The sequence below is a fragment of the Eutrigla gurnardus genome, assembly GCF_963514095.1.
Source record: "Eutrigla gurnardus genome assembly, chromosome: 7".
In the NCBI taxonomy this organism is placed as follows: Eukaryota; Metazoa; Chordata; class Actinopteri; order Perciformes; family Triglidae; genus Eutrigla; species Eutrigla gurnardus.
The window spans coordinates 14,022,684-14,049,091 of NC_139921.1; the positions used below are offsets into that span (position 1 = coordinate 14,022,684).

Genomic DNA, 26,408 nt, shown 5'->3' on the forward strand with positions numbered 1-26,408 from the left:
CTCATGGTAACCACAGTAAACACCGGCCATCCTCCACCGTGTCCTCGTCTGGGATGTGGAGTAGCGCCAGAGCAGACGAAAATGGCAAACATGGCGCGCTGCGATGGCCATTATTTTGAAAAGATTACATTGATTCAGCAAGACATGCATAAAAGGTAAGCAGTCCCTCTTTTTTGTTAAAGGGACAAGGCCTGGTGCAGACCGCGGACTGGAGTTGTGATCTCTACCGGCCGGCGGTAGCCGCCTCCTCCCATTGCTACAGTGAGCTAACAGGCTAGCTACTTAGCTAATTCGCGAAGTCGGGGGAGACACCATGTAACCATCGTGTTCATTAGCCTATTTAATTTGGACGCCACCTTCTGCTAACAGCAGTAATGCTGATGTTATTCTTGCATGAAGATGAACGGAAAGCTAACATGACATTCAATGTGAAGTGTTAGCGTCCGCACAGCCAAGTTCCCATGAGGCTAATGCTAATGTTTTTGTATGCAGTTAATGGTAGCTAATTCGTCCAGTATATCAACATTAGCATAAACATGTCTTGCTAGCTGATGTTACGTTAACGCTCGTTCGTTTATCAACATTAATATACAGGTTACAGTTTGTTTAGCCATCAATTCAGTTAGCCTAGCAAACCACGGAGATGATGCAGTGATGTGTGGGGTGACAGTTCTCCTGACTTGTGTGTGCAGGGAGAAACGGAGTCTGGATCTGGAGAGGGAACTGTTTGCTTACTCCAGATCCGATAATAGAATGTAAGTTGTTCAGATTACTATATCTTTTACCTTCATTTACATTTCCCTACAACCATACATTCACTTAAATTAAGCTGTTACTTTGTGTGTGTGTATATATATATATAATTACTGCCAAAAAAAAACAAATCAAGGGAACACTTAATCATCACAGCCATCAAAGTCAGTTAAACTTCACATATATCAATCTGTTCATTTAGGAAGCAGAATAGATTGCTAATCATTTTCACCTGATTTGGTGCAAATGAAAGTGACAACAGGTGAAATGGAGATGCAAAAACGACAACCCCAAAAAGGGAATTTGTTTTGCATGTGGTGGCCCTAGACAAATGCTCTCTCTTTCCCCTTCCTGATCGATTCTTCTCTAGTTTTGTGTTCTGCTTGTAGCATGATGCTGTACCTGCAGCCCAATCAGGTTGCACAGTCCAGCTCCCCGTGGATGCTACCTCCACATGTTTGGTACCAAGCAGCTTGGCTTTGTGGCTTTGTATCCCAACACAGTCTTAAGAGCATGGAGGAGATACCAGGAGACTGACCGTTACACGAGGAGAGCTAGACAGGGCTGTAGAATAGCATCAATCCAGTAGGGGGACCGGCATCTGCTCCCCTGAGGAGGAACAGGAGGAGCACTACCAGAGCCCTACAAAATGCCCCCCAGCAGGCTACTTGTGCGCATGTTTCTGACACACCTGTCCGAATCAGACACCATGAGGGTGGCATGAAGTAATCTAGTGGGACCTGTGCTCACAGCTCAGTACCCCACAGCTCAATTGGCATTCACCAGAGAATAGCAGTATTGGCAGGTCTGCCCCGTTTTCTTCACAGATGAGAGTAGGTTCATACTGAGCACATGTGACAGGTGTCAAAGAGTCTGGAGACTCTGTGGTGACTGTTATGCTGTCTGTAACATCAACCACCATGACCAGTTGGTGGTGGGTCAGTGATGGTATAGGGTGGCATATCCTTGAATGGTCGCACATATCTCTATATCATAGCCAACCCTGTCTGCTGTTAGGTACCTAGATGAAATCCTCAGATCGATCTTCAGACCGTACACTGTATACAGTGAGTCCTGTGTTCCTCCTAGTGCAGCACAATATGTGCTTCTTGTGGTCAGAGTGTAGGCAGTTCCTGGATGACGAAGGCATTGATGCCATTGACTGACCCTTGACCCAGTCTGTCTAGGAGCTCACTGATGCCCTGATCCAGGTCTAGGAGGAGAAGCCCAGGACACCATCCCTGGTGTTGTTGGAAGAGCAAAGAGGCATGCAGAGGCCAAATACACTGCAGTGTCAAATTTATGAGTTGCTGTGATGATTTACACAGAAGTTGGATCAGCCAGTGATTTCATTTTTTTTAACTTTGATTTTCATGTGTGATTTTGAATACAGTCGTCATGGGGTTGATGATTTTGTTTTCCGTTAACTGTTGTCACATAATTTTGTTCTCAACAAATGATACCGTTAGTAAAGATTTAAAAATATTTGAATAATTTATTAATCAAGATCTGATGTGAGATTTAAGTGTTCCCTTACATTTTTGGAGCAGTTTGTGTTTATGCAGTGTGTATGTATGCATGTATCTATATATGCATACACACTGCATATACATGTGTGTGTGTGTATATATGCATATATATGTATTGTAAGTATGTATTTATGTATGTATATATGCATAATGATTTTGTATACAGTATAGATGCATAGTCATGAAGTCAGTATTTTCATCTGAAACAGGCCCTATCATTTGTTTTTCAGATTTTTTTTCCCAACAATAATATGTCACCACAGTAGTGTGTTACAAGCATAGTGCTCATTTTGGATGCAAGCTGAATGCCCTGTTTTCATTGTAAATTGATTCTCATAAATATTAGCCTGCCAGGTCAAAACCGCAAGGAGAGTTGAGAATAAGATTTGAATTTAAAACATTGTGCTTAACCTTTCTTGTGAAAAGCTCTTATTTTTTTGACAATGTTCCTAGATAATATTTCTTTGGAATAATAGTTCTCCACTGCCTTCAGCTCACAGATAAAGCGTTCCAAACTGCGCAGTTATCTCAAGGAAATCTCTGACAGGGAAGCACGGGCAAAAATGAGAAACCTTGAGCTTCTGAGAGATGTGGAGTGCATAGAAATTAGCATGAAGGAATATAGTCCTGACCATGGCTCGCTGCAACAGCAAAAGGTATAGCACTGACACACGCACACAATTTCATTTGTTTAGTAGAGTAGTTTTTCTCATGCAGTTTTATTACGAGCAATCTTAACAAACACATATCCCATTGAGGTTTACCCATTAGACAAATTTCCTTTTTTTTTTTTTACAAAATATGTTATTTTATAATGTACTCATTTTTTTAAATACTATTAAGCCCCTTTTCTAGCAGGTTACAAAATATATTGTGACTTTAGAATAGGAACAATAAACTCACAGCCCTACAGTATATTATAATATTTCTAGGACTGTTTATTCATGTTATTGTAGCATGTCATACACATTTGCCTTAATGCCGTGCTGTAATTTTAACAGAGTAGAAATATTTGCTTGCAATTGCTTGATGTGACAATAGTAAACACTCAAACTGTGCAATTTATCATGACAAGCAAATGAACGAGGGAGAAAACAATGAGCCAGTCAGATTATCACTTAAAACTCAACGACAGTGCTTGACAGCTTAATATCAAATTAACAAAATTGGCTAATTATGACTCGCTGAGTTAATTGCCCAATATAGATACTCTGAAGTGCTCCAGAGGTTTAGTCATTCTCTCCCCTCAAGCAGTTGGTTTATTTCCTCTTGATGCTTTATGAGTCCTAAATGTTTTGTTGTTATTTTGGTTGTCCTGTCGCTCTTTGTTTCCATTGTATAACATTTTAGTTCTTCTTAGATTTTTCTGGTTTAACTCTGATGGTTTTTGGTGTAATGAAAACCATCAATTCTGATATGGACAGTGTAGGTTGCACATACACACATCCTGAGGTGCGTACAATTTCAGTGTACTCTTTGTTAGTATTGGTTGTGCAAACCATTGAAATGCAAGAGTGGATAAATGCGAAATTATGAAAGCTGTCTTCTGTAAATTGCCATTATTTTGATGAAAAGGTGTGGGATGTTTGAGCTAATCCAATTGCCCTTTGAATGGCCATTAGGTTTTTTTAATTGGAGTTGGGATTAGGGCAGTGAGTTAGTCTGTGGCCGGTCAGATAAATGTTAAAGGGTGTCAGCAGCCACACAGAAGACACTCAGTTGGGAAAACCCGTTGTGATTGAGTGGTGCTTGACGGTGTCACTTTTGCTTTCATACCTTCTACTTTTACGCCACGTGCAGATAATATTCGACAACATTATCGCAGCTTTATAATAGTGTTTGCATGAGACGTCAGTTTGCCTGTCACACATCAGTTAAATATCGTGATCTTCTTTTTGTCAATTTCTGGTGTTATCTCACTGTTATCTTTGTCGTTATACATCTCTTATAGGCTGACGTTTTCAAAAAGATTTCCAAATTTATGGAAGCAAAAAAAAAGAACATGGAAAAAGGGCTGGATGCAGAAAAGGTAATGCTAATATGTGCAACATAAACTATTAGTATAGTAATAACAAAAATATTGTGTTTGGAATGAACACATTTGCACGTCATTTATTTTATATGTGTCACATCTACTAATATGTATTGTGTGACCCCTGTTTGTGTGTGTGTTTACACATTTTTATGTTTGAAAATATGTTTTTTTTTTATGACCCTTCTTTTTTTAAATATTTACAAGGTTTATGCAAATCTCTGTTATATCAAGCTGTGTTTTCAGGTTTAGAATAACAATGGCAAGTAGACATTATGCCTGGTAAATCTGTAGAGGAGTCTACATTTAAACTGTGTATCTGTAATAGCACAGGTGTCTAATCCTAGCTGGTGCATCTGTAAAAGCGATGTAGTTCAAGTCCATAGCTGCTTTCTCCCTTCACTTAAAGCAGTTAAAGCTCTTTTAGATGAAATGTCCAAGACATCTCATAATAACTTGGAGCATGCTGTCTAGAGCAGTCACTTGTAACTGTTTGCAAAACCCCCGTCAGCCTGTCGATATTGTAATGAGCAAAATGGTACCGTCACTCCATTATGCATACAAGCCATTGGCTGGCAGTGTGCATGTCCCTCAGGCTGCAGCATTCATTAAGGGAAGCTTACCGGGCTGAAAGCTGGAGACAGATGATAACGGGATATGATTTTCATATTTAATACATTCCTTGGAAGAGCACACGCGTGCCGCAGATTGATAGAAGAATCAATTGCTACTTTAGTGAAACACTTTCTACTTTGCCCTGCAGCTACCGATGGAATCACTCAGCCAAGAAATTAACTTTTCCTCTTTTTTTACCTACTTTGTGGATCTGCTGGGCAGGCTGCATGGTTTACAGTGAATGTTATTAAGCAGCTAACTGTTTGGTATTTAAGACGCTTATCAGAAAAGAAACAGAAGCCATGCTTTTTGTTATTATGTTTGGAGGGAGGCTTTTTTGCTTCACTCTCTCCCACCCCTCCGGTGACATTGCAGACATGAATCAAAACTTGTCTAAAGGATTTCTAATAAGATGAAAAGTTAAAACAGCAATCCTGAGACATTCTTCTGAAAGATGTTGTGAAAAGAATTCCGACCTTGTCCCAAATAAGCTACATTTATTCAAATTTGTAAAGTGGATAGTTAACATACTTGAGTTGAATTTCTTTCAAAATTGGCTTATTCAACCTAAGCAAGACATTTCCTTTGAATAATTGTGTTTATTTACAAATATCATTTTATGAGGTGATGGGAATTTGAATGAAAATGAATATTTTTCATAGGTTATTTTTCAATTGCAGGTTGAAGCTGTGTATGGACAGCACCAGGACTGCTCCCTCTTTCATCCAGCTAGGGATTTTACACAACCACCAGCGGTAATTTTTATGGGCTGCCAGACCTCCAGAGGGTCTGACACTGAAGTTGGCACCACAAGTGTACACTCACACCAAGCATTGCATCGTTCATCCAATCGCAGCGTGCACTCCCGCGAACGTCTACCAAGTGGCCTTTTGAAGGACTTCAGAGTTGGCGGAGAGGATGCCGCCAGCAACCGAGCACATTTATCAGATGACATTTCAGGCTCAAACGATTCCCCTGACGGCTGTAATTTGAGTGACAAACATGAAAGAACGGTGGCGGTGCTCCCATCTGTTCCATCGATTTGTGCCTTAACAGGCGCAGCTGGCAATGTGCCATTTGGAAGTGATGATGAACAGGAACCTTCACCTCTGGTGACCTTGACGGGGCCTCAGAAGATTCTGTCTCCCAGCAGCAGTAGGCTCATGAAGACTAAGAATTCCCCTGCAGAGCACACAGACTCCCGAGAGGCGGCTCATCAGCCACCCATAATGGAAGATGGAGAGAGAGGTCTCGGCCATTACATGCCTCAAACCACTTTTGGAAAAGGAGCTCAGGATATGCCAGGTTTGCAATGCTATTACTCGCTTACTACCTTGTAATATATTTGCATTGTCTTTACTTAAATATTTAATATGGTTATATTCAGGTAGATGTGAGAGCGTCAGCACGCCGAGCTCTGATGAGCTGTCAGAGAGCAATGTTAGTGACCTGTCCATTTCACTGACGCCATCTGAGGAAGAGGATCTACCAGAGGGCGTGGCACGCGAGACGATTGCCTCCTCTGCAGGGAGTGATGATCGCAATCGGCACAGTCCTGAATCATCCCTTCTGTCTGACGGATCCAAGAACACACCACGGTTAAACTGTGACTCCCCAGCTCCAGTGGTGACCTTGGAAAGGTATTGTATGCATGACTTCTGTACATTGTTGTCTGGAAGAGGAAGAAGAACACTAACATTTTGATTGCGTTATGACAACACACTTCTTAAATCGTGCACAGTGCAGTCAGTGTTTTTTTTTTTTTTCTGCAAGATTTAAGGCTAAGCAGGCCGAGAAAGGAGAATGTTCTGCATAGCCATGCTGAACCACAGAGCGCTGTTAAAGACAGGAGCGGGTGAAGACACCGCACAGTCCTTGCCACCATCACATCAGAGGCTGACAGAGAGGATTTTGGGAGTCATGGTCCATGCCACCATGCTCTCTGTAGCTCAGCGGCAGCTGCGGTGGTGGCAGTGATGCATCTTATAGGGAGAGCTCAGGACCTGTCACCAACAACATTGCCATAATCCAAGATAATGCTGTAACAGAGCAATTTTCTGCTTGAGAGACCTCAGGAAGTCCCCAGTGGAGGAGGAAATTTGTGGCACCATAGAGTGTTCTGGAGGGTGGGCATGTGGACAGCACTTACAGCCACAAATCCTTAGCGTGATGATGGCCTCTGAGTTGAAGGATCATTTTGGATGGGGTTAGAAACACAGAAAATCCCATGTGTAGGTTTGTCTCCCAGAGCCTCTGCCTTTTCCAACAAGAACCTTTTATGGTCTTGAAAAAGCAGAAGAAAACTGTATTGGATGTGCATTTGTTTTCCCTACCATATTGTCAGGGACAGTCCCCTTGTTTATGGTTGTGTTTTACCTGTCCTTGGGTTTTGTACATTATGCTTATTTACTATTAAATGCTGTGTTTTTCCATTTAGTACCCAGTTGCACATATGCTCTTAATAATGCTAATGAGCATTTTGTAGTGTATTTTATAAAATGTATCAATTGTATTTTCTCTCCGAGAGTCTAGCATGTTCCTGACTGTGTTTCTGTGTGGCCTACCATAATGTTTACAGTGTGACCTCAAGAGGAACTGCAGTTAGCCTGTATCGGGGAGATGATGGTGGGGGCTGCAGCTTTCATTGTTAAAACGGAGGCCTTCTGTGTATGAGGAGAAAGCCAGAGGCTTTGATGTAAAGCTCAGAGAGCATCCAGTCGCTATCCCCCCCCCCCCCCTCGTGCGCTCTCTTAAGGTTAGAGTTTATATCGCTCCCTCCATTCAGTCTCCCACTCACAGTCAGGAAAAACAAGCCTGGGCAATTCATTAGATTATCCCATTATATTTCTCCTCCAGCATGGCTGGGGTGAGTAAGGGTACATGACTGAAATATCCTCCAGGTTTTCTTCTTGGAGACTCATCATAATGGCTTCACCGTGTCCTGCTCTCAAATATGTCATCCCTGAACTGCAGGATGTGGTTCTGCCTTGTTGGTGACAGCATGCCATGCAATTTAAGCTCTTAGAAGTCCAGTCCGAGGCGAGAGATGGAATGTAACTTGGAAATAATGTAAATGCTTTGCAATGTCATTTGGACATTCATATTTTTTTTTTTTACAAGATTCCTCTGATGACTTCTCTGGTTTATAAGTGACCGTGAAGTTTTGTATTGAAAGCGGAGTGGAGTTTTATATTTGAATTGTCACACAGTATTTGTGTGCCGAGCCATATCCCAAAATTTAGTCAGAGCTCAATTTTTTACTTGTGGTATATTTTTCCATTCCTTTGTGTTATGTTTACTGTTTGTGCCATCAAGGTGCACTTCCTCTGACACCAATCACTCAACAATGAGGCCATTCTATGTGGTAAATCACACCGGAGCCAGTACTGAACACTGTAGAGCAATATTGCTGCAGAGAGGCTGACCTCTTCCTCCTCACTAACAATACGCTCCCGATGATGTCGCCGTGCGGACAACAGCAGCATCTAAAGTGAGGTTGGGGACCTTGACATGAAAGCTGGCAACAATACAATGAGAGAGGGAGAGAGAGAGGTCTGTAGGAAAACACAAACTAATTCTCTTCCCCCCCTCACCAAAGGTCTCTTTTTGAAGAGCGTTGACAAATAAAGTGGAAAGGGAAAGATGACTATTTCAAGGCCCACGCTGGCGATAAGGAGAGGGGGAAAAAAGATGGAGCTTTTGCCTATGCTACTTCAGCCACACTGAAGAGGAATTAGCACAGACGGATTGCACACTACAGAATGTCATGGATATAATTCAAGCTGCCAGCTTAATCAGGATGTTACCAGGAAACAACCTGCAAAAAAGAGGGAGCAATTGTTTGCTGACCCCTAACCCAGGAGCCCATTAGAGATTGTCATAAATTCTTTTTGGCCCCTTTTATGTCAGGGGGCTCAGGATCTCCCGGCTTGGGGTTTCATGAGAGAATTCAATGAGGGCCACCCAGAGCTTAATGCTTGAGAAAGAGATGGATTCCCAATATCCACATGTATTAGGCATCCATTTCTGATGTTGAAGCCCCACACAGGACTAGATTAAAGCGTCAATCTCTCACCAAAAGAAATAGTTTTGATGCCCCCCCCTTTTTGGGAGCATTTTTTTCCTTTTAATTTATGATGGTATTTTTTTAATTTGTCATTCTCATTACATATTTCTAATCAAGTATGTTTAGCCATTTAACTGTTTAAAGCTGCTTTTTAAAGTTTTGCTACAGCAGCAAGGATCTTATTCAACAAACACTAGTTTTAAAGGCCAAGTTTCCCAAGCTTTTCCCATCCAACCCGTCTTTACATGTGGCGCCATTGACTAGTTTGAGTTGTTGAAGTCCTGCTATGTGGCAGTACCCTTCTAATGATCAGATTCCTCCAGCAGTCCTTGAGTACCTCAAGGAAAATACATCACAGAGTTTTGGATCAAATTGCATCCTCTATTCTTTTTCTTTTTTTTTTTTTCTTTTTTTTTTACCAATAACAGGCCCATCGATCGCATGGTCTCCTCCATTTTTTATTTCTTTTCACCACATTAATGGATATTGTATTTAGTCTCTCACAGGAAGGATTCTTTAATCTGCTAGACAGCATCGAAGGACGACTCCATGGTGAGCAGACCAGTGTGTACTCGGATTCTTCCATTGATGGAAGACAACTCAATAAAATTATCAGGTATACCATTCCTGTCTATCCTCAGACTTCCCTCCCCATGTAAATGAAATGCTGTGTATATTTATTTAACGACCATGGAGCAGTTTGTGCACAAGAGGAAAACATATTATCCTTCTGCCAAGGGCTCTCACTTTAGATGAAGTGTCATCATCAACATGTGCACGTCTTTATTTCTGAGGGGCTTTCAGACACATGGGATTGTTACAGTAACCGCCCTGTTGAATTGTTATTGAGAGTCAGGGAGATTGAGGATGGAGAATGTGTTTCATAAGACTGGGCTTATTTTTCATAAGCCTTTTATATTTCATAGCATGATTAATTTACAATAATTGGAGTTCTCGTCGTAAAGTACGGCTAAACTGGAAAATGAAAGCTTCCTCACTCGTTTTCAACCCAGTTTATCCCCTTCTATGCAAACACGAGTGTCGTAAATTATGTCAACAACATCTTCACCAGTAAAAAGAGTCTTGTGTCATGACCCTCGGTGTAATGCTTACTCTCACTATGATATCATGTGAGCAAATGTGTCTGAATGATCATAGTTGTATACTGTGTGTGTGTGTGTGTGTGTGTGTGTGAAGTGTTGGGTGTAGCCTACTCCATATACTCCTGACCCGCAGGCTGAGCTCAGGGCTCCATGGCAATAGCTGACACCTCTCTTTATATATTGGACAGCCTTTGTAACGGTGGAGCGGGCTTGAATGACGAGGACCTTGAAGCATGTGGAGCAGTCATCCTTCATGGGCTTCAGAGGTTGTCATGGAGCACGCCAAAGGGCTGCCTGCTACCACAGGATCTAGTGAGTGCTCACCAGTCCAGCACTGAGCCTAATGCAATAAGGTAAGGCCTCCGGGTATCGACTGATGTCAGCATTTTTTTTATTGTGTAATTGCACGTATTTATGCTTTTCTTTTCTTTTTTTTCTTTTTCTTTTTAGCTTGATGAAACTTGTGGATTTCTAAATAGCAATGGCACAATCAGGTTTGATTATTTTTGTGAAGCTGTAGTCAGATAAAGGTTGTTTTTTTACAGTTTGCATAATATTACTTTGCATTGTGTTTAATTTCTCACAAACTGCAACATCTGAGATACCAGGAAAACAAATAGTTATATGATACAATATAGTTTCCAATATAGTGTGTGTGTATTGTGTCTAGACAATGCCAGTTTCAACTCTCCTAATAAGTAGTGCTATAATGGAATAATGGAGAGCACAAACACCAATGCTCTGAAAGCTACAGGGTAATGTACTTTTCTTTTCGGAGAGACAGAGAACTGACTTACACTAAAAGTGAATTTCACTTCTCAGACAATGAGCGCATTGCTGCCTGTGCATTATTTTTATTCTTTGACCAGGAGAGGGCACACACTTACAACAGTCACTGAGATGTTTCATGCCATTCGATATGGTCTCCCTTGTCCAGAAATGTAAAGGTCATCTGCGGTGACACCTTGCGTGGTAACACCGCATGGGTGAATGTCATGAGTAAATTAAAATGCCCTATCTGTGACTTCCAGTCCTTTGGATAATGAGTAGTCATACACTGAGCCAAATCCATGCTCCGCTTCACTATTCTATTGATTTCACTGAGACATTCCCTGCTATGTACTCAATCCAAAGAGACACATCTGGCAGTCTCCCACTCTTTTTCTGCTGAGATGCCTATTGGCTCTTTGACCTTTTTTATGTAGTTCTCAACCAGGTACTATATTGCCGTCTGTGTCTATTCAATGATTAACTGGAATGATACATTTCTAATTATTTTTATATATGTATATTTTTATTTTATTTGTTTTATCTATAAGTGTTAAGATGGACTAGCAAGGACACTTTTGAGAAAGAAAGCAATGTGACAAATCTAATTTCTTCACATAATTGTCACATTTGTCTTGATAATCAAAGAATCTTTCACTGTAAGTTGTTGTAAGATATTTACAGATATCCCACTGTGTATTCAGTAAGACAGCCTCTCTTTCTCTCCCACCACCCCCACCCTCACCACAGCGCCAGCCTCCCTCCTGATGCCGCTCGGCTGTGGGATCGCTGGTTCAAGCACACCCTTCTGCTGAAGGAGCGCCGTGTCCTCAGCACTGAGCGCTTGGTCCAGCTGTTCACGCCGCTGCTGCTGGATCGCCATGCCACCTACAGCCACCAGGTAGCGTTGGAGGCACATACACTGCCACCACACACACACACACACAGATAGGTCATTCACTGACACCCACTCCCAAAAGCAAGCGGGCATTAACACACACACACACACACACACACACACACACACGTGACTGCAGTAAAATGCCTTATTTTTCTTTTATCCAAAGAGACTAGTGTTTTTGTTTCTTTGCATGTTTTTCTTGGAAGAGAGCTATACTTGGTACTGAGTGCCCTCTTTGTGTCTGGTGTTTGAAACCAAGTCCTGGCTGCCGATCAGATTGCTCCACACGTTGACCTAGACAGAAAGCAAACCCTGACCCATGTGCTAATTGCAAATTACAGCCTCTGCTTGGCTTCTTTCATCTCATGTGGCGTATTCATGTGGGAAACACTTGCTTTTAATTTGGCATTAACCAAAAATATAGCCATCAGCCGGGTCTGATTGAACGAGGGAGCCATCGGGACCCTCTCCACATCGGACAAGATTATTTTAAATGTCCCTCTTGTTGACCTGGTGCAGATCAAGCTCAATTAAGCAAAGACAGAAATCAACAATTCATATTCAGACTTAAAACACAAAGATAATGCCAATGAAGCTGTCAAGAATCAAACTGTTTCAGGAAATGTACTATTCTATCTGCATACCATGCAGGGTTTTTATCTTATTAATTTTGCAGACTCACCTTGTGTTTTTTTTTTTTTTGGCTCGGAAATGTGCGTTTCTGCGTCTCTGACGTAATGATAGAGGCAAATAGGGAGACTGTAGAGCCTCTTGAAAATATGAACTAATAAAAGGAAGAGAGGCACTGCCATCTACATCATTGTATCCAAGTGCATCTGGAAAAGCCTGAGTGAAAATCTTTTTCCCCCTTTATCTCTCACTCCATCTATTTCTCTCTCTCTCCCTCTATTTCTCCTTCTCTCCCTTTATTTCTCTCTCTCCTCTCTGTCCTCTCATACAACAGCTTACTCCCCTCACACAAGAGCAAACAGAAATTTCCATTCACGTAATGCCACACAGCCTGGCCACTCCGACAAATGGGAGCATGCAGCTCACATGCACACACTCAAAGAGGCCCTTTGAATATTCAAGTGCTAACAGTTGCATTCATTGATATTTAAAATGCAGTGGGTCCGCGAGAGCCCTCAACCCATGTTACATTTGACTAAATCTAAAAAAAAAAAGAACAAAGACGGATATCGGGGACAAGGATCAAGACAGTTTTTATTGTGCAGCAACATCAAATACCGAGTGGCAAGCTCAGATTGGCATGTGTTTGCCTCTCTTCCCCTCGAGGAAAATGAAAGCATGCGCATTGTCAATCTTCACTGCGACCTACTGATAACAACTTACAATGTACTTTAAGTTTGTCACTGTCAAAATCCTCCTGATCATCCCCTCCCTATTAGTGCTCATTAAAAGTTGCAAATGGCCATCTGAGGCTGAGAGGCAGCCTTTGATCACGAAAGAGAGATGATGATGGCAGGATTTGATACGGGGGAGGGAGAAAGTAGAGAAAAAGGAAATCGGTGTGTGGCATCTCATTGCTCCTCATCTCCCAGAACAGCTCCTCTTAATTGTGTATCCTCATCTCCCCAGAGATAAAAAAAAAAAAAAAAGAAAAGAAGATGAGCCAGAGAGGGAGGAAGAGAGCAGTTTGTCTCAATTCTCTCAGCCAAGAGGGGAGATATCTGGAACGTGTTGCACATTAACGCCAGGGTGATTGCATTCTTTAGGCGCTTCTCTAATCTCATGGATGAGAAGAGAGGGAGAGAGAGAGAAAAAAATGTGATCGAGAGTGAGAGCAGGAGCGAATGTGTGCGTAATAATCTTTTTTTTTTTTTAGTTAAACGAGTGAGAGAATTTGAAGTTATTTTCTCTTGGCGTTTGAACACACTGCAGCTGCACCTCTGTGCGAGCAGCCATGGCCGAAGTAAATGACTTGCCTAATCGGCGAGAGTTCAATTTGACACTTCCTTCACAAAATGGGAACAATTAAGAGTGTGGTTTTAATTTGTGCTGCTCACAGGCCAAAGTGCTGCTGAGGACACTTGTGTCCCGGTCCAGTGAGGAGTGCCCCTCAGCAGAGGACGAGAGTGACTTGTCTTCTTCGCGTGGTCCTCCTTCTCTCCTGGCTGACGGTGATGTGAAGCCCGCCAGGCCGCTAAAGAAGCAACAGATCCAAGGTGAGTGGAAATTATTAGTATGAATAATAGACATGGCGTATTCTAATTAGTGGTATTTCCGTATTGTTATGGAGGAATGGCTATACTGTCTATACTATCTCGCATTGAAAAACTCTCCCCTCAGCAAGTGTTTTGTTACAGTTGCCAGTAGATTCCCACAAATGTCCAAAACATTCCACATTGTCTGTCTTAACACAGTATTATAAACAAGACCATTAACAGGAACAGATGTAGCGGCTATTTTTTATTTTTTTTTGCAAACCACCTCTGCCGAGAACTAAAACTTTGCTTTTATGAAAGAAATCAATTTCACCATAGAGCTTTTTTTTTATTAATCCCTCACAGCCCAGTTTTCCTACAGGCTTCTATTCAAAGCTAAAGAAAGACCCCCCATTCCTATTTCTATCCCGAGACACCCTTCCTCCCTGCCACTGCTTCTCACTATGCGTTTCCCTTTCTTACAGAACTACAAAGTACTGAAGAGGACAGCCAGGACGAAAGCCCTGTGGAAAGTGTTCCTATTAGAGGTAAAAAGGCATCGCCGGTGCCCCAGTATTCACACTGTCCTTATGTTGTGGTTTGTTTTCTTCCCACTGCAGTGAATAATGGGCTCTTTTACTGTGGCATGATGATGAAGGTGAATCCAGGGTCAAAGTACCACCTGAAGAGTTGTGCTAGTTCTCTTTAATTATCTCCGAGAAAACACTAGCTATTTTTTCAGCCCAGTCCGAGGCATTCCGGCAAAGTTGATAATTCGCTGGCCAGGCATAACGCGGCTGCTTTAATTGTCAGGACGCCAGGTGGGAAGTGCATGAGATCTGTCATAGGTTCTCATTATCTTCTAAACAATGCTCTGGAAAGGCTGGACTTGAAAAATACTACATGTGAAGGCATCCTGGCAGCAGTCGGTGTGCCCATCTCTAAGCTTCACCTCTGAAATGTAAAGCAATCCTATATTAACCACGGCTATCTGATATCCTACGGGGTGTTTCATGTGTCTGCATCCCTGAGGTGCACAGCCAGCAAAATGAGTCGAGTCTCCGATCGCTACACTTAATCAAAAGAGACATCACCAGTAAAAAAAGAAAAGAAAAAAAAAGAAAACATGACAAAAGATTTTACTAGGAAAGGAGTTTGCTGTGGTGAGCAACATCAATGTCAAAATCAAATACTATGACCTTGGAACTGATAGTAATTGCCAAGCCATGCACAGCTGTACACTGAAGGTTGTTTTTTTTATTATGTGTAAAAGCAATGCCACTATAAGATACTGTGGGTGCCTGGAAATTCTGTATAATATGGTTTTCAGAACATGATTAAAAGTGACACTTTTATCACGAACCCAGTAAAAATGTTAGGACGTTTTCATGAGAGATCACAATTCTGCGCTCTCCTTTGATTTGGTATGTGTTTAGCAACATGATGACACGTACTTCTCTTTTCTTTCTTTCTTTTTTTAAAGCCAGCAGAGTCTCTTTGCTCCTCTCTAATATGACACCTACTTTACTGTGCGGGAAAGTAATTATGAGTGTTTTTAAAAGAGAAAATCAATCATTGCCTTCCTGGTACGGGATGCTGAGATAATGTGGGATGCTGATTGCTGTCTCATGGAAACAGTTGCTACATACTGTAGGCTAGAATCAACAGCTTAGCTGATTGAGCGCAGTGTTTTCACCCGCTCTGTTCAGCAGTGAGACTAAAAGACTCAGCTACTGAAGCGTGTTGTCTCATCAAACACAGAAACCTCTGAAAGTTGGAAACCTGGGTTTTAAGCAAATATTTGACTCTGTGTGTGTGTGCGTGCGTGCGTGTGTGTGTGCGCGTGTGTGTGTGTGTGTGTGTCCCTGAACAGAGACAAAAGCTTATCAGTTACTTAAACAATCAGCCATGCCGGAAAGGCTGCAGAATTCTGAAAAGGACGACGAAGGCCTCTCAGGTAAGAGATGCGGTCCACTTTACCAGGCAAGTGTTGACCAATGGGGAATCCATCGGTCAAAACTTGCCATATGTTGTCACAACACATAAGGAAGTTCAATGCAATTAAGTTTTCTCAACCTAATTTTGGCTCATAATCTCATTTTTACCAATCATGTAATATAAATATATATGTGTTCTCACACAATTGTATGTGCAAATCAAGATATGTCTTAGCCCCTCAGAAGGCTTACATACACATTAATAATAATGTTAATGTATTGTAGATTAGTTTGTGATGAAATGTCCAAATCAAATGGTTTTATCTGGCCCTGTTTGCTCTTTTAAGGAATAAAGGAAGAGGACCTTGGGAGGGCCAAACGCTCCTCACATCAAGACCCTTACCCTTGGTAAGAACATTGTTATTATTCAACGGGCCACAGGAAATGGGCCACCAGACACCAAAGTGGTTGATGTACATTTGCATGGCCGCTCTCATAATTCCCTGTTCATTTCCATAAGATCAAGGGGGCGCCACCCATTAACTCGCTTACAAAGACAAAAGGCCCCCAAAGCCCCTCTCACTGACTGTTTGCTGGGTTCAGCCAGGTTTTAGAAATCAAAAAAGCGAAACCCGGCAAGCACAAAAAATAACTTTGAGTCATAATCTCGCTGTCTTCAGGCTTGTTGTCGGAAGGCAAACAGATCATGTCAAGAAGAGAATCGGAGACAACTATTTTGGAAGAAGGGGACTCGAGTGTTGACAAGGACAAATGTCCTTTCATTTTTCACCCTCAAAAGGCATTTAGGCTGCTCAAATCAGGGCCTTAAGTGGGTTGGAAAAGAAGATCTAATGATAAATAGCATGGTGGTAGCTAACACCACCGCAGTTACATTTGAATATCAACACGACTTCATCAAATCTGCAATTGCACGTCGGGTCCTCAGAGCACCTCTTCACTGCGAACCCATTTGGGCTGTCGTAATGGCTGGGTAAACGTTATGAGGAATAATCTTCTCTGATTTCATGTGATTACTGGGCACCACGCTGACACAAGGGCTGAAGTCTGTATCTTCCTGGCCTGGCAAGCAGGCACTCCCAGTCTGCCTATTAGCCCAGGGAAGGGCCTAATGGGCAGGCTCTATTGTGGTCCTCATAGCGGCTGATGTCTGCCACTACCAGCCCCAGTGACCACACTCTTTAATAAACATGAGCCAATTTCGGGGCCCAGACCCTCTCAGGTGGTGTCTGTCCTCCTGTCGTTAATGTGCAGGGAATACCCGCAATATATGCGATTTCAAGAAAATTTATGGAACAAAAAAACGAATTGATTGATACAGAGAATGACACGAGGAATTATGAGACCCAAGTTCTGTACAGAGGCAAAAATTGGACAAATGGGAAGGTGCGCATGTCTGACATTGTAATCCCACTGGTTAGGGAGGAAGGAGTGACCAGTCACTATGACCATAATGATTTCTTTGGTCATACACTGATTTCCGCCGTCTTTTCTTTGTTTCTCCTCTGCTAAATTTAAGCATTCCACTTCTTGCGCTTTATTGCTTCTACAAGTGGTCTGGAAGCCCTGCACTTGAGCAGAAGCATAACACTGCAGCATACTCTGGCCCTGTTTCTGTCTCTCTCTGTCTCTCTCTCTCTCTCTCTCTCTCTCTCTCTCTCTCTCTCTCTCTCGCTGTCTTGTCCTTTTTCCATCTATTTGCCCCTTTTCCTCTCTGTCTTCCTGTGTTTTCCTCTTCCCCTCCTTCCCCTCCTACTTGTTAATTATTTGCTTTATTTTGTCAGCGAGCTGATGAGTGACATCAAAAGGAGGACGGAGTTGGACTTGAAATACAAAAATGGCTTCCTCTCTGTTGTCTTAGACAATAATTATGATTTGCCAGTTAAGCCTGGACTACAGCAGAGGGATTGTAGTTTAAAGCAGAGGCTTTGGTGCAAAAAATGCATTTATAGCCCTTTGTGAGGCTCCTCATTATGTGTGGGCCCGATTCATTAAGTAATTGGTTTGCAGTTGTTTACATGAGTATTAAGGCCTTCTATTCAGGGCCTTTGAGAGATACATTGTGCAAATGTTGCATGTTATGAATGCAGAATGAGAGGCGGGGGGCCAGTCCTATTGGCCAAACACTGCTCTCAGCTGAAAAGCGAGAGAAAAGCACTGGGTGCTGCTTTGCATAGCAATGACTAGAGCCTTAATAAGCTTTACAGATTAAATACATGCAGTCTATACAAGATGCAAAGAGATACTCTTAACACATTTATATGTGCTCATTTCACTATTATGGTGTTGGGAGAGAATTGAGGTCTTTCATATTCTTTCTCTCTCTCTCTCTCTCTCTCTCTCTCTCTCTCTCTCTCTCTCTCTCTCTCTCTCTCTCTCTCTCTCTCTATCTATCTCTCTCTTCCTTGCTCTCTCCCACACAGTGTTTTTCAGTCAGATACTTTCATAGACTGCTGTTTATTGTATTATAACTCGTGGGGAAGCGTCTGATTTGTCCATTAGAAATCTTTTGCTGTCTTTGTGAGTGGCAAAGTAAAATCACTTTGTGGTTGAGTGGGGATGAAAGGAATAATGCACGAAGGAGTGAGTCTTAATAAGCAGCTGCACTCCATGTAAAGACCACTTGTTCCCCTTTTGTATGCGAGTGCATGCCACTGCTTCCTCTCGTGCAAAGAATCATTGTGCTCCTTTCTACTGTAGGCATTTCAGATGCCACTCCTTTCTTATTTTTATTTTATTTTTTTAATACCTTTACACCCCCCCCCTTTCCTGTTTGGAAACATGTGTACACACACACAGACACACACACGCGCACACACACGCGCACACACACACAAAACAAAATCCTCCAGCCATCAGCAGGTGTGATGATTGTTTTGCCTAGTGCCTGCTTGACAAAAACCTTGACTCAACAATTAGTGGTTTACAGCTTTGCCTTGGACAACAGGATGTGCTCAAGCATTCGACCTCAAATCACTCAGAATGTCAAAATCAGGCCCCCCACACACTCACTCACTCTCTCTATCTGTCTCTTGCTCTCTCTCTCTCTCTCTCTCTCTCTTTCTCTCTCTCTCTCTCTCTCTCTCTCACACACACATACGCATACACACACACACACACACACTCTCTCTCTCTTTCTCTCTCTCTCTCTCTCTCTCTCTCTCTCTCTCATGGGGAGCTAATGTGTGTGGATCTGACAGCTCACTGGGAGAAAGTATTGGAGGAATGAGAGGGACATGAGCTGAGAGAAAGGACTGGAAGGGAGGGGGACACTGAAAGAGAGAGTGGGAGATAGAGGGAGACAGAGAGACAGTAACAAACAAAGAGGTTGTGAAAGACATATTCCTGTTCCAAGATCATGCACAGTGAATGAAGGGGAAACCCATGTTAAAAATCTAACTATAGAATGATGGGTCATAGATGGTGCTTGTGGCAGCATTAAATCCTCACTGGTGCAAATGTTGTTTTTGGAGAACATATCCTGTTAGAAAATACCATGAAATGTTGTACTAAGTTTTTGTTTTGTTTAACATTTGACCATATATTGGTTGAGCTCTTCAAGTTTAGACCGAAGAATAAGATTACAGCCAGGACAAAATCGGACAAACAAGACAAGTGTCTATATAGGAAGGCAGTTGGAGGCTCCAACCAGAGGAGGTCACTGTCCTACATAAACTACCACAAAGTTCTTTCAAACCTTCCCTGTGCTTTGTTTATTTCAATATTGTGTGTTATTGAATTTCATTTAGTGAAAAAGGACAATGTGCAAATAATGTTCCGTTTTGCTTGTCATGGTGCACAAACAAAATGTAACATGAGATGAATGATCTGTCTCCAGCAGCCCACCACCAGTCAGGAGGAGAGCGCACTGTGTTGAAATCACTGCCCCCAATACCGCTTCCTCTGAGTTGCAGTACTTACTTGTTGCCAGCAGAGAGCACTCACATGTTAGAGAGTACCCACTCACCAAGCACTCTTGGTTGCCTCTCACTGTTTGCCCCCACTGAGCGCAATATCCTGCTGCCATTCAGGCCTGTTAGAGTACATCTAAACGGAGCCTAAACAATGTTTCTGCGGGGTCATAGCTGGGATGGGAGTAGGAGTTGATGGGAATGATGAGGTGATGGGTCTCCCTTTACCTTTAGACAAGCGCCGCTGTGCAAAAGTGCTATTGTGCTATTAGCATTTGTGTGTGGGTGGCGGGAGCTTAAAAAAAGCGAGGGTAAATAAAAGCAGCTTTCTCGCTATCTGTGTGTGCAAGGCAGCATTAAATGCTTGCTAAGCATTATTTCCTCTGTTTTCCTCACATTCCCTAATGTGACTGTGGGATTACATTCCGTCTGCCTTCAGTGAGTCCAAGAAACACATCCTAGTCTTGCTTAGCAATTGCTTAAGGATGCAGAATGGACAGTGTGTTCTGTATGAAGATGTCTATGTCCATGTGCTATTTTTTTGTAATATGTAACTACAACACTGGACACGCTCTTAAAAAAGGTGTCATGTGTGTCTTGACTGTCGTAGTTCATATGTATTTGTTACAGTAGAGATACCAGCCGATATCGCAAATATATTTAGTAAAACAGACTTGGAATACTTTCTCTGAGTTGCAAACAAAGCAAAATGTCACAAATGACAAAAAATGTAGTGTGCAACAGCAGATCTAAAGATGTAGAGAACAGCATCAAGAGCACTTTAAACTTGCTACTGAAATGCAAGGCAGTCTGATGTGTTCTTTAAAAAAACACACCACTTTTTCATTATTGACTGACTGTGTCGATCCACTGTGTTTGTACCTGCAATGTACCTGAGATATGTGCTTACATGATTGCGCTAGTTGTTATTAATGTAATGATTTGCACATTGTATACCACTGTATCACTATCCTGCATAAATTGCCCTTTTTACAACCCAATTGTGAAATTTCAAAATACGTAAATTCAGGAGCTTTTCAGGTGCAAACTGACGAAACATGATGGAGGTTTGATTTAGGAAATACACTGGCATCAGGCCCCAATTGTCTGTGTAAGGGGAAAAAAACTCATCATGCAATTTTAAAGGTCATTGTGGACTCAGCTATGCATAACGGACACAAAAACTGTTAAAACACGAGATAAACAACAATATGAATTGTAAAGGCCAGAGAAGGAGAATGGGCGAGCGGCATTGGGGTGGAAAAAAAGAAAAGAAAAAGATTACAATAGCTGTAATTTGCATCATTTTACACATTACATTCACCTCTTCAGAGCTTGTAAAACACTGGCCGGCCCAGTCTTACATATTCAGATCATTTGCCTCAATTAAGGCAAACTCAGCAGAAGATGAACTGGCATACATGTTTATGGAAACGGAATATTAGATTGGTGGGGTCAGATCCAGACTGGGCTCTCTATGGTAATAGCCCTGTCTTGAAATCAGTCCTGTCCCTCACTGAAGTGGAACAGCTGATAGACCATTCCCATCCCGTGGGGGGGGGGTTCAAGAAAAGAAAAGCCCAATTTACTCTCCGTAATAGCTATTATTGTGGCAAAAGAGAGGAAGCAATCGTATAGATTATGGTGGTATTTTTGCTGCTGCAGTTTCTGCTGGAGATCTGTTGTCTGACGGTTATAAATGGATGCAGTATAGTCCCGGTGCTTTAGTTGTGCTTCGGCGGCCGTACTTTATCTCTCATTCACTTTGAAAAGCTGAGCGCGGATAGCAGGTGGATGTCTTTTTATATACCGGTATGTTTATTAATATACAGTATATTCCTCATACTGTTTTTTTTACAGTTACCATCCAAAAGTATTCTCATATCCAGCTTTGTACAGCAGTGGTCAAAACAGTACAATACTGTGATTTTTTTTTTTTTTTTTTTTTTTTTTTTTATCAAAATAATTGAGTATATTGCCATCTGTCTTGGCTGGATAATTTCCTACTGACCAAACAAGAAAAAAAGCTAACCTTTGCTGTTCCTAAGCATAGTATAGTCTAGGGAGCTAATGCAAACCAAAAACAGTACCTAAAATAATTCATCTTTTTGTGTGCAAGATGATTACCTGTCATTGTGTCTTTTTTGGCATTGCTTTCCTTGCTCAGCCTCTGCTTTGATTTGCTAGTATTTTAAGCACCTGAGGTTCAACATGCTGTCTGAATAAATGCAAGAATCATCCAAATGTCCTGTCCGCATATGAATATAAAGGTTATGTTATACTGTTTATATGGATTGCATGGTATATTGCTTTTAGCACCAAGTAATCTGTTCACAGATATCAATCAGAGTTGCATCTTCTTTCCTCCTATTCTGCTTTGAGAGGCGCAAATCAGCAATGTATAGTTTAGAAGGCAGCAATCGGCACGGAGACTAATTTGGTCCTTATGCTCAATGTACAGTTGCATGAGCCGAGATGAGGGTGATTGAGTATGACAATCAAAGAGGTCATGGGCTTGAATTGATGCAGATGGAGGAACATACCACGCAACCGTTTTTGCCACAGCTCATCTGCTTAAATCTCAGCATCTTTTTTTTTTTTTTTCCTTCCCATTTCCAAGAAAAGCGCCAAAACAGCTCCAATATGGAGGGGTTCAAACAAATAAGCTATATGGATATGTATGCTAACCTGGGAGATGATTAGTCTATATTGTGGGCTTTTCAATAGGCTCTGTGATGATGTAAATTAAAGAGGAGCCCTTTAAAAGTGGTGGGGGGGGGGGGCTTATTGCATATGCATTGGGTAGATCAAAGCCTTTTCGGAGGTCACACATTTACATAGCGATATCACCGGAGCTATGGGAACCTGGCAACCTCGACTTTGGACTATTTTTGAATAGAGGGCCTTGTGGAAGTCCTTTGGCACAATTACAACAGGAGTCAAGGAAGTTCCCTCTGCTACACTGTCTGCCTGCCTTTTTACTTTTTTGGCTGATTTTGTTTATAATAGGAACTTCTTTTCCAAAGAAAGCCTAAGATGGTAACTTTACAAGGCTAATAACTGTGTTTGTGTTTCCAGGAAAGAAAAGAATAGCTCAAAGGCTCACTCTACTTTACAGTCCAAAGGTGAGTATAAACAATGTCATTTCAATGGAATGTGTCAAAAACGAGGTTAATTACAGCCTCTAACTCCAAGTGATATAATTTCTCTGTAATTATAGTTTTACCTTTTTTGAGTATGTGTTAAAATAATAATGACCATGAAGGAAAATTCAGGTTACTGAAAGTTGAGATATATGTTGTCATCAAGTACCATAATCATATACTACATAACTTAAAGGACCATACCAGTGTTACTACATGTTACTACAAGCTTACATAAACCTCTACCATGTTTACCAAAATTGCTTTTTTTAGATCATTTGTTTATGTTTTGTCCATATTCAATGAACGTTTTGAATGTACCTGAAAATGTTTAAGGTGAGTTAAAACTCACCTCGTCTTTAAAATCCTCCTTCAAGCTGAAATTAATTTCTTGTAAGAAATTATTTTTCCAGGTATAATAACATTTGGCTTTTTCTCTCTATTGAAGTGCGGATCATAAAGCGACGTTGAGCAGTTTCTCATTGTTTATCTCACCGCTCGCTTCCTGGTTAGAAAGTCCAATCAGAGCCAGCCAGAGAACTTTTGGGATGCAGCCAAGGGAACATGTGTTCTTTGTGCTGAGAGAGTGTGCTTGTTATTGAGGTTGGCGTACACTGAAATTCGACTCTCTCGATCTTGATATTACATTTACATTTGCATTTAGCAGACCCTTTTGTCCAAAGCGACTTACAATAAGTACTTCTGTCGAAAGAAAGAAACCACAACATAGCTATATAATAGACACAAGTGTTCGGTCCTTGTCTAAGTGAATTAGTAGCTGTTCATCAAGGATACCAGCAAGGATATTATCGGCTAGCTCCACCCGAGCCATTTATGTACACTGAAAGCAGCCGGACATTAACAACAAGTTCACCTAGAACCTGCTTCTAGCTTCAGGTGTGAATTTGAATGCCTTTTATTAGAGTAATACAGCAATTTCAGATAAAATAAAGAACATGTGGTGTTCACAAGGTTGCGTTACCTATACCCAGCGATTTAACAGTCTCGTAGAGTGTTTTTACACACTCTTTCAACATGAATGGCAGTGAGCTTTACCAAAGTATACACTGATGCACACGTTTTGGAGAGAGAGGAGAATATCTGCTAATGGAGAGAAGTCAGAATTTGACTGGTATGGTCCTTAAAAAAGGTCCTACTTCAGGACTACTTTGTGTTCTTGCATCACTGATTGAACCTTAAACAACTGCCCTAGCTGGACACCCTGAGAGATCACAGCAGATTATCATGGGAGCAGCCAGACATGTTTCTTTGCTATGACATCTCTGATCATTTTTGGCTTTGAAATCAACATATATCTAAATAGTGCCTGGCTCTAACAGAGGCCAGTGACACACTGGTGTCAGATTGCATCCTAGTTCTTCAATGGCAACTTTCACTCCACTGCTCTAAAGATTAAATAGACCCAGATATCACATCAGTTTCTTTAGACCATGCAGAGCTGCTCAATACATAAACATTACAGACTTCTCTCTGAATATGGCTCGAGCAGTTCAATCTCAATATATGTACATTTGAGTGCTACATTCTCATCCATATTTACAGAACAAGATACGGATTTAACACATATTTAGACTGCATAAAAGGTAGAATGTTAAGATTTTCATTGTGCAATCAAAACTCAAGGTAAGCTTTAGCTTCGGCGCTTTCATCCCAGTATACTTTTATAGAGAGCATATATTTGAGTGGTTAAAGAAAGTATTGATACGAAGTAAAAGGTTATAGCTCATTTGAAGGCCGTGAAAACATTCTGCTCAAATAATGCAATCTTGTGTTTCTTTCTCTTCACCTTTTTGTAAAGCTTTCTGGGGGGAATCAGATGACAGCAACTCGGAGATCGAGGCAGCGTTACGTCCGCAACCCTTCAACACAAACAATGATGACCATTGATGGCTCCGGTGACTGATGTCCCCCCCCCCCACACAGATATTTTTTAAATGCACTACATTATATTGCTGCAGATTGGCTCACAGTATTTCACCCTGTGACCATTATTTTAGTGGGCCTGCGTTGTAAATCAAATGCACACTGTATCGTAAAAACAAATAATAAAGTTGACAGCTCTCACGCTTGGGTAAAGTACGTGAAGAGTTGTCCAACACTCTGATGTTAACCCTGCTTCAGTCTCTTTATCTGAACAACTCTCCCAGCTCATAATAACAGCTCGAAATAGATTAAACTGATCTTTTAAAGCTATTTGTTTGCACTAGGTTGAAAATCATGCATTTTGAATGCCGCAAGCATCTCCGAGTGCTCTATCTCCAGCATGCTCGAGTGTAGTGATGTGAGTCACCTGTGAAATGACAAAGCACAATGGCCACTCTGCACGTTGCTGTGCGACCTGTGAACCTGCTGAAGAGGCCCATCTCCCAGGGCACAAAGTGTTGAAGCGCTAACAAACTCAGAATATTTAGATCCCCCCCAACAAATGCTTCTACACCACGTTTCCACAGCTGCTTCTTTAATGCTGCAGAAACACAAAGACGTATGTCTAAATTCCTGACTGTATTATGGTGTAAATGAGTCACAAGTAGCAGGGTTGTTGTGGAAACCGCACAATAGTCTTTTGCATTTTATCATTTTGCAGCACATTGAACGCTCTGTATCTATTAATAACTCTGAGCCACTGTGTGGGAGGCTACCATCCCAAGTTTACATTTATAGTTCATTATGTCTGTAGTGTAAATTTCCAAAACCGCCATTCTGGGATGTGGTAAAAGCCCATGGCATTCAGTGTCAGCAGGATTCCATTAGTCAGCTTTAGGTGACTTTACATGCCTGAACCTTTTAAAGTAGGACTCCACATTCATTACCAATAATGGCTTCAGACAGCCCTGACCCACCACAGAAAAGGGACTGTGGCAGAATAATTTGGAGTTTGCTAAAAGGCTCCCTAACATAATACCCATGTTAAGGAGTATGTCAACAGATACTTGTGTGCGACGGATAGCTCACAGCGGGAGTTATATTCTACTGATGTGTACTAACACAATAACATTAAAAAAAAAAAATTAGAGGGAGTGTAGTCAGACACATAACTACTTGTTCAGGTTGACTTTACACAAAGCTCAGTTCTGGTTATTGGGACTCAAAAGATATAGATTGTATGTTGAGTGAGAGAGGATGGAAAACAAATGTATTTGTATGATATTCCTACAATACCACTTGATGTAAAAAAAATTTGAATAATGATAACAAACCAATTTTCAACTTCAAACAACATCTGAGAATATATGGAACCTGAGGGAAGCTTCTCATTTTAAAATGGGCCATACCTCTACTTTTTGGATGATTCAGCCACTTAGCTGAAATAGTAGTGTCACAACCACTAAGCTGATACTCTTCACACTGGAATGTTCAGAATAGACTGAACAAGGTTAATGGATCCTAGTTTCTAGTATTAATATTGATTGAAACTTGAATATAGAATTAAATCTTGAGAATATTGA

The 26,408-nt window shown here is 41.4% G+C and overlaps 1 protein-coding gene across 1 annotated transcript; it reads left to right on the forward strand.

Moving 5' to 3' along the window:
- Window positions 1-25,361, forward strand: kiz (kizuna centrosomal protein). Its single transcript, XM_084014032.1, has 15 exons — window positions 1-155; window positions 693-755; window positions 2,776-2,938; window positions 4,234-4,311; window positions 5,610-6,234; window positions 6,317-6,569; window positions 9,492-9,611; window positions 10,287-10,451; window positions 11,617-11,767; window positions 13,797-13,953; window positions 14,418-14,480; window positions 15,806-15,889; window positions 16,217-16,277; window positions 22,877-22,923; window positions 24,761-25,361. Exons 1-15 carry the CDS (start codon window positions 4-6, stop codon window positions 24,847-24,849), a joined length of 2,271 nt encoding a protein of 756 aa, XP_083870158.1. The 5' UTR covers window positions 1-3; the 3' UTR covers window positions 24,850-25,361.
- The last annotated feature ends 1,047 nt before the right edge of the window (window positions 25,362-26,408 follow it).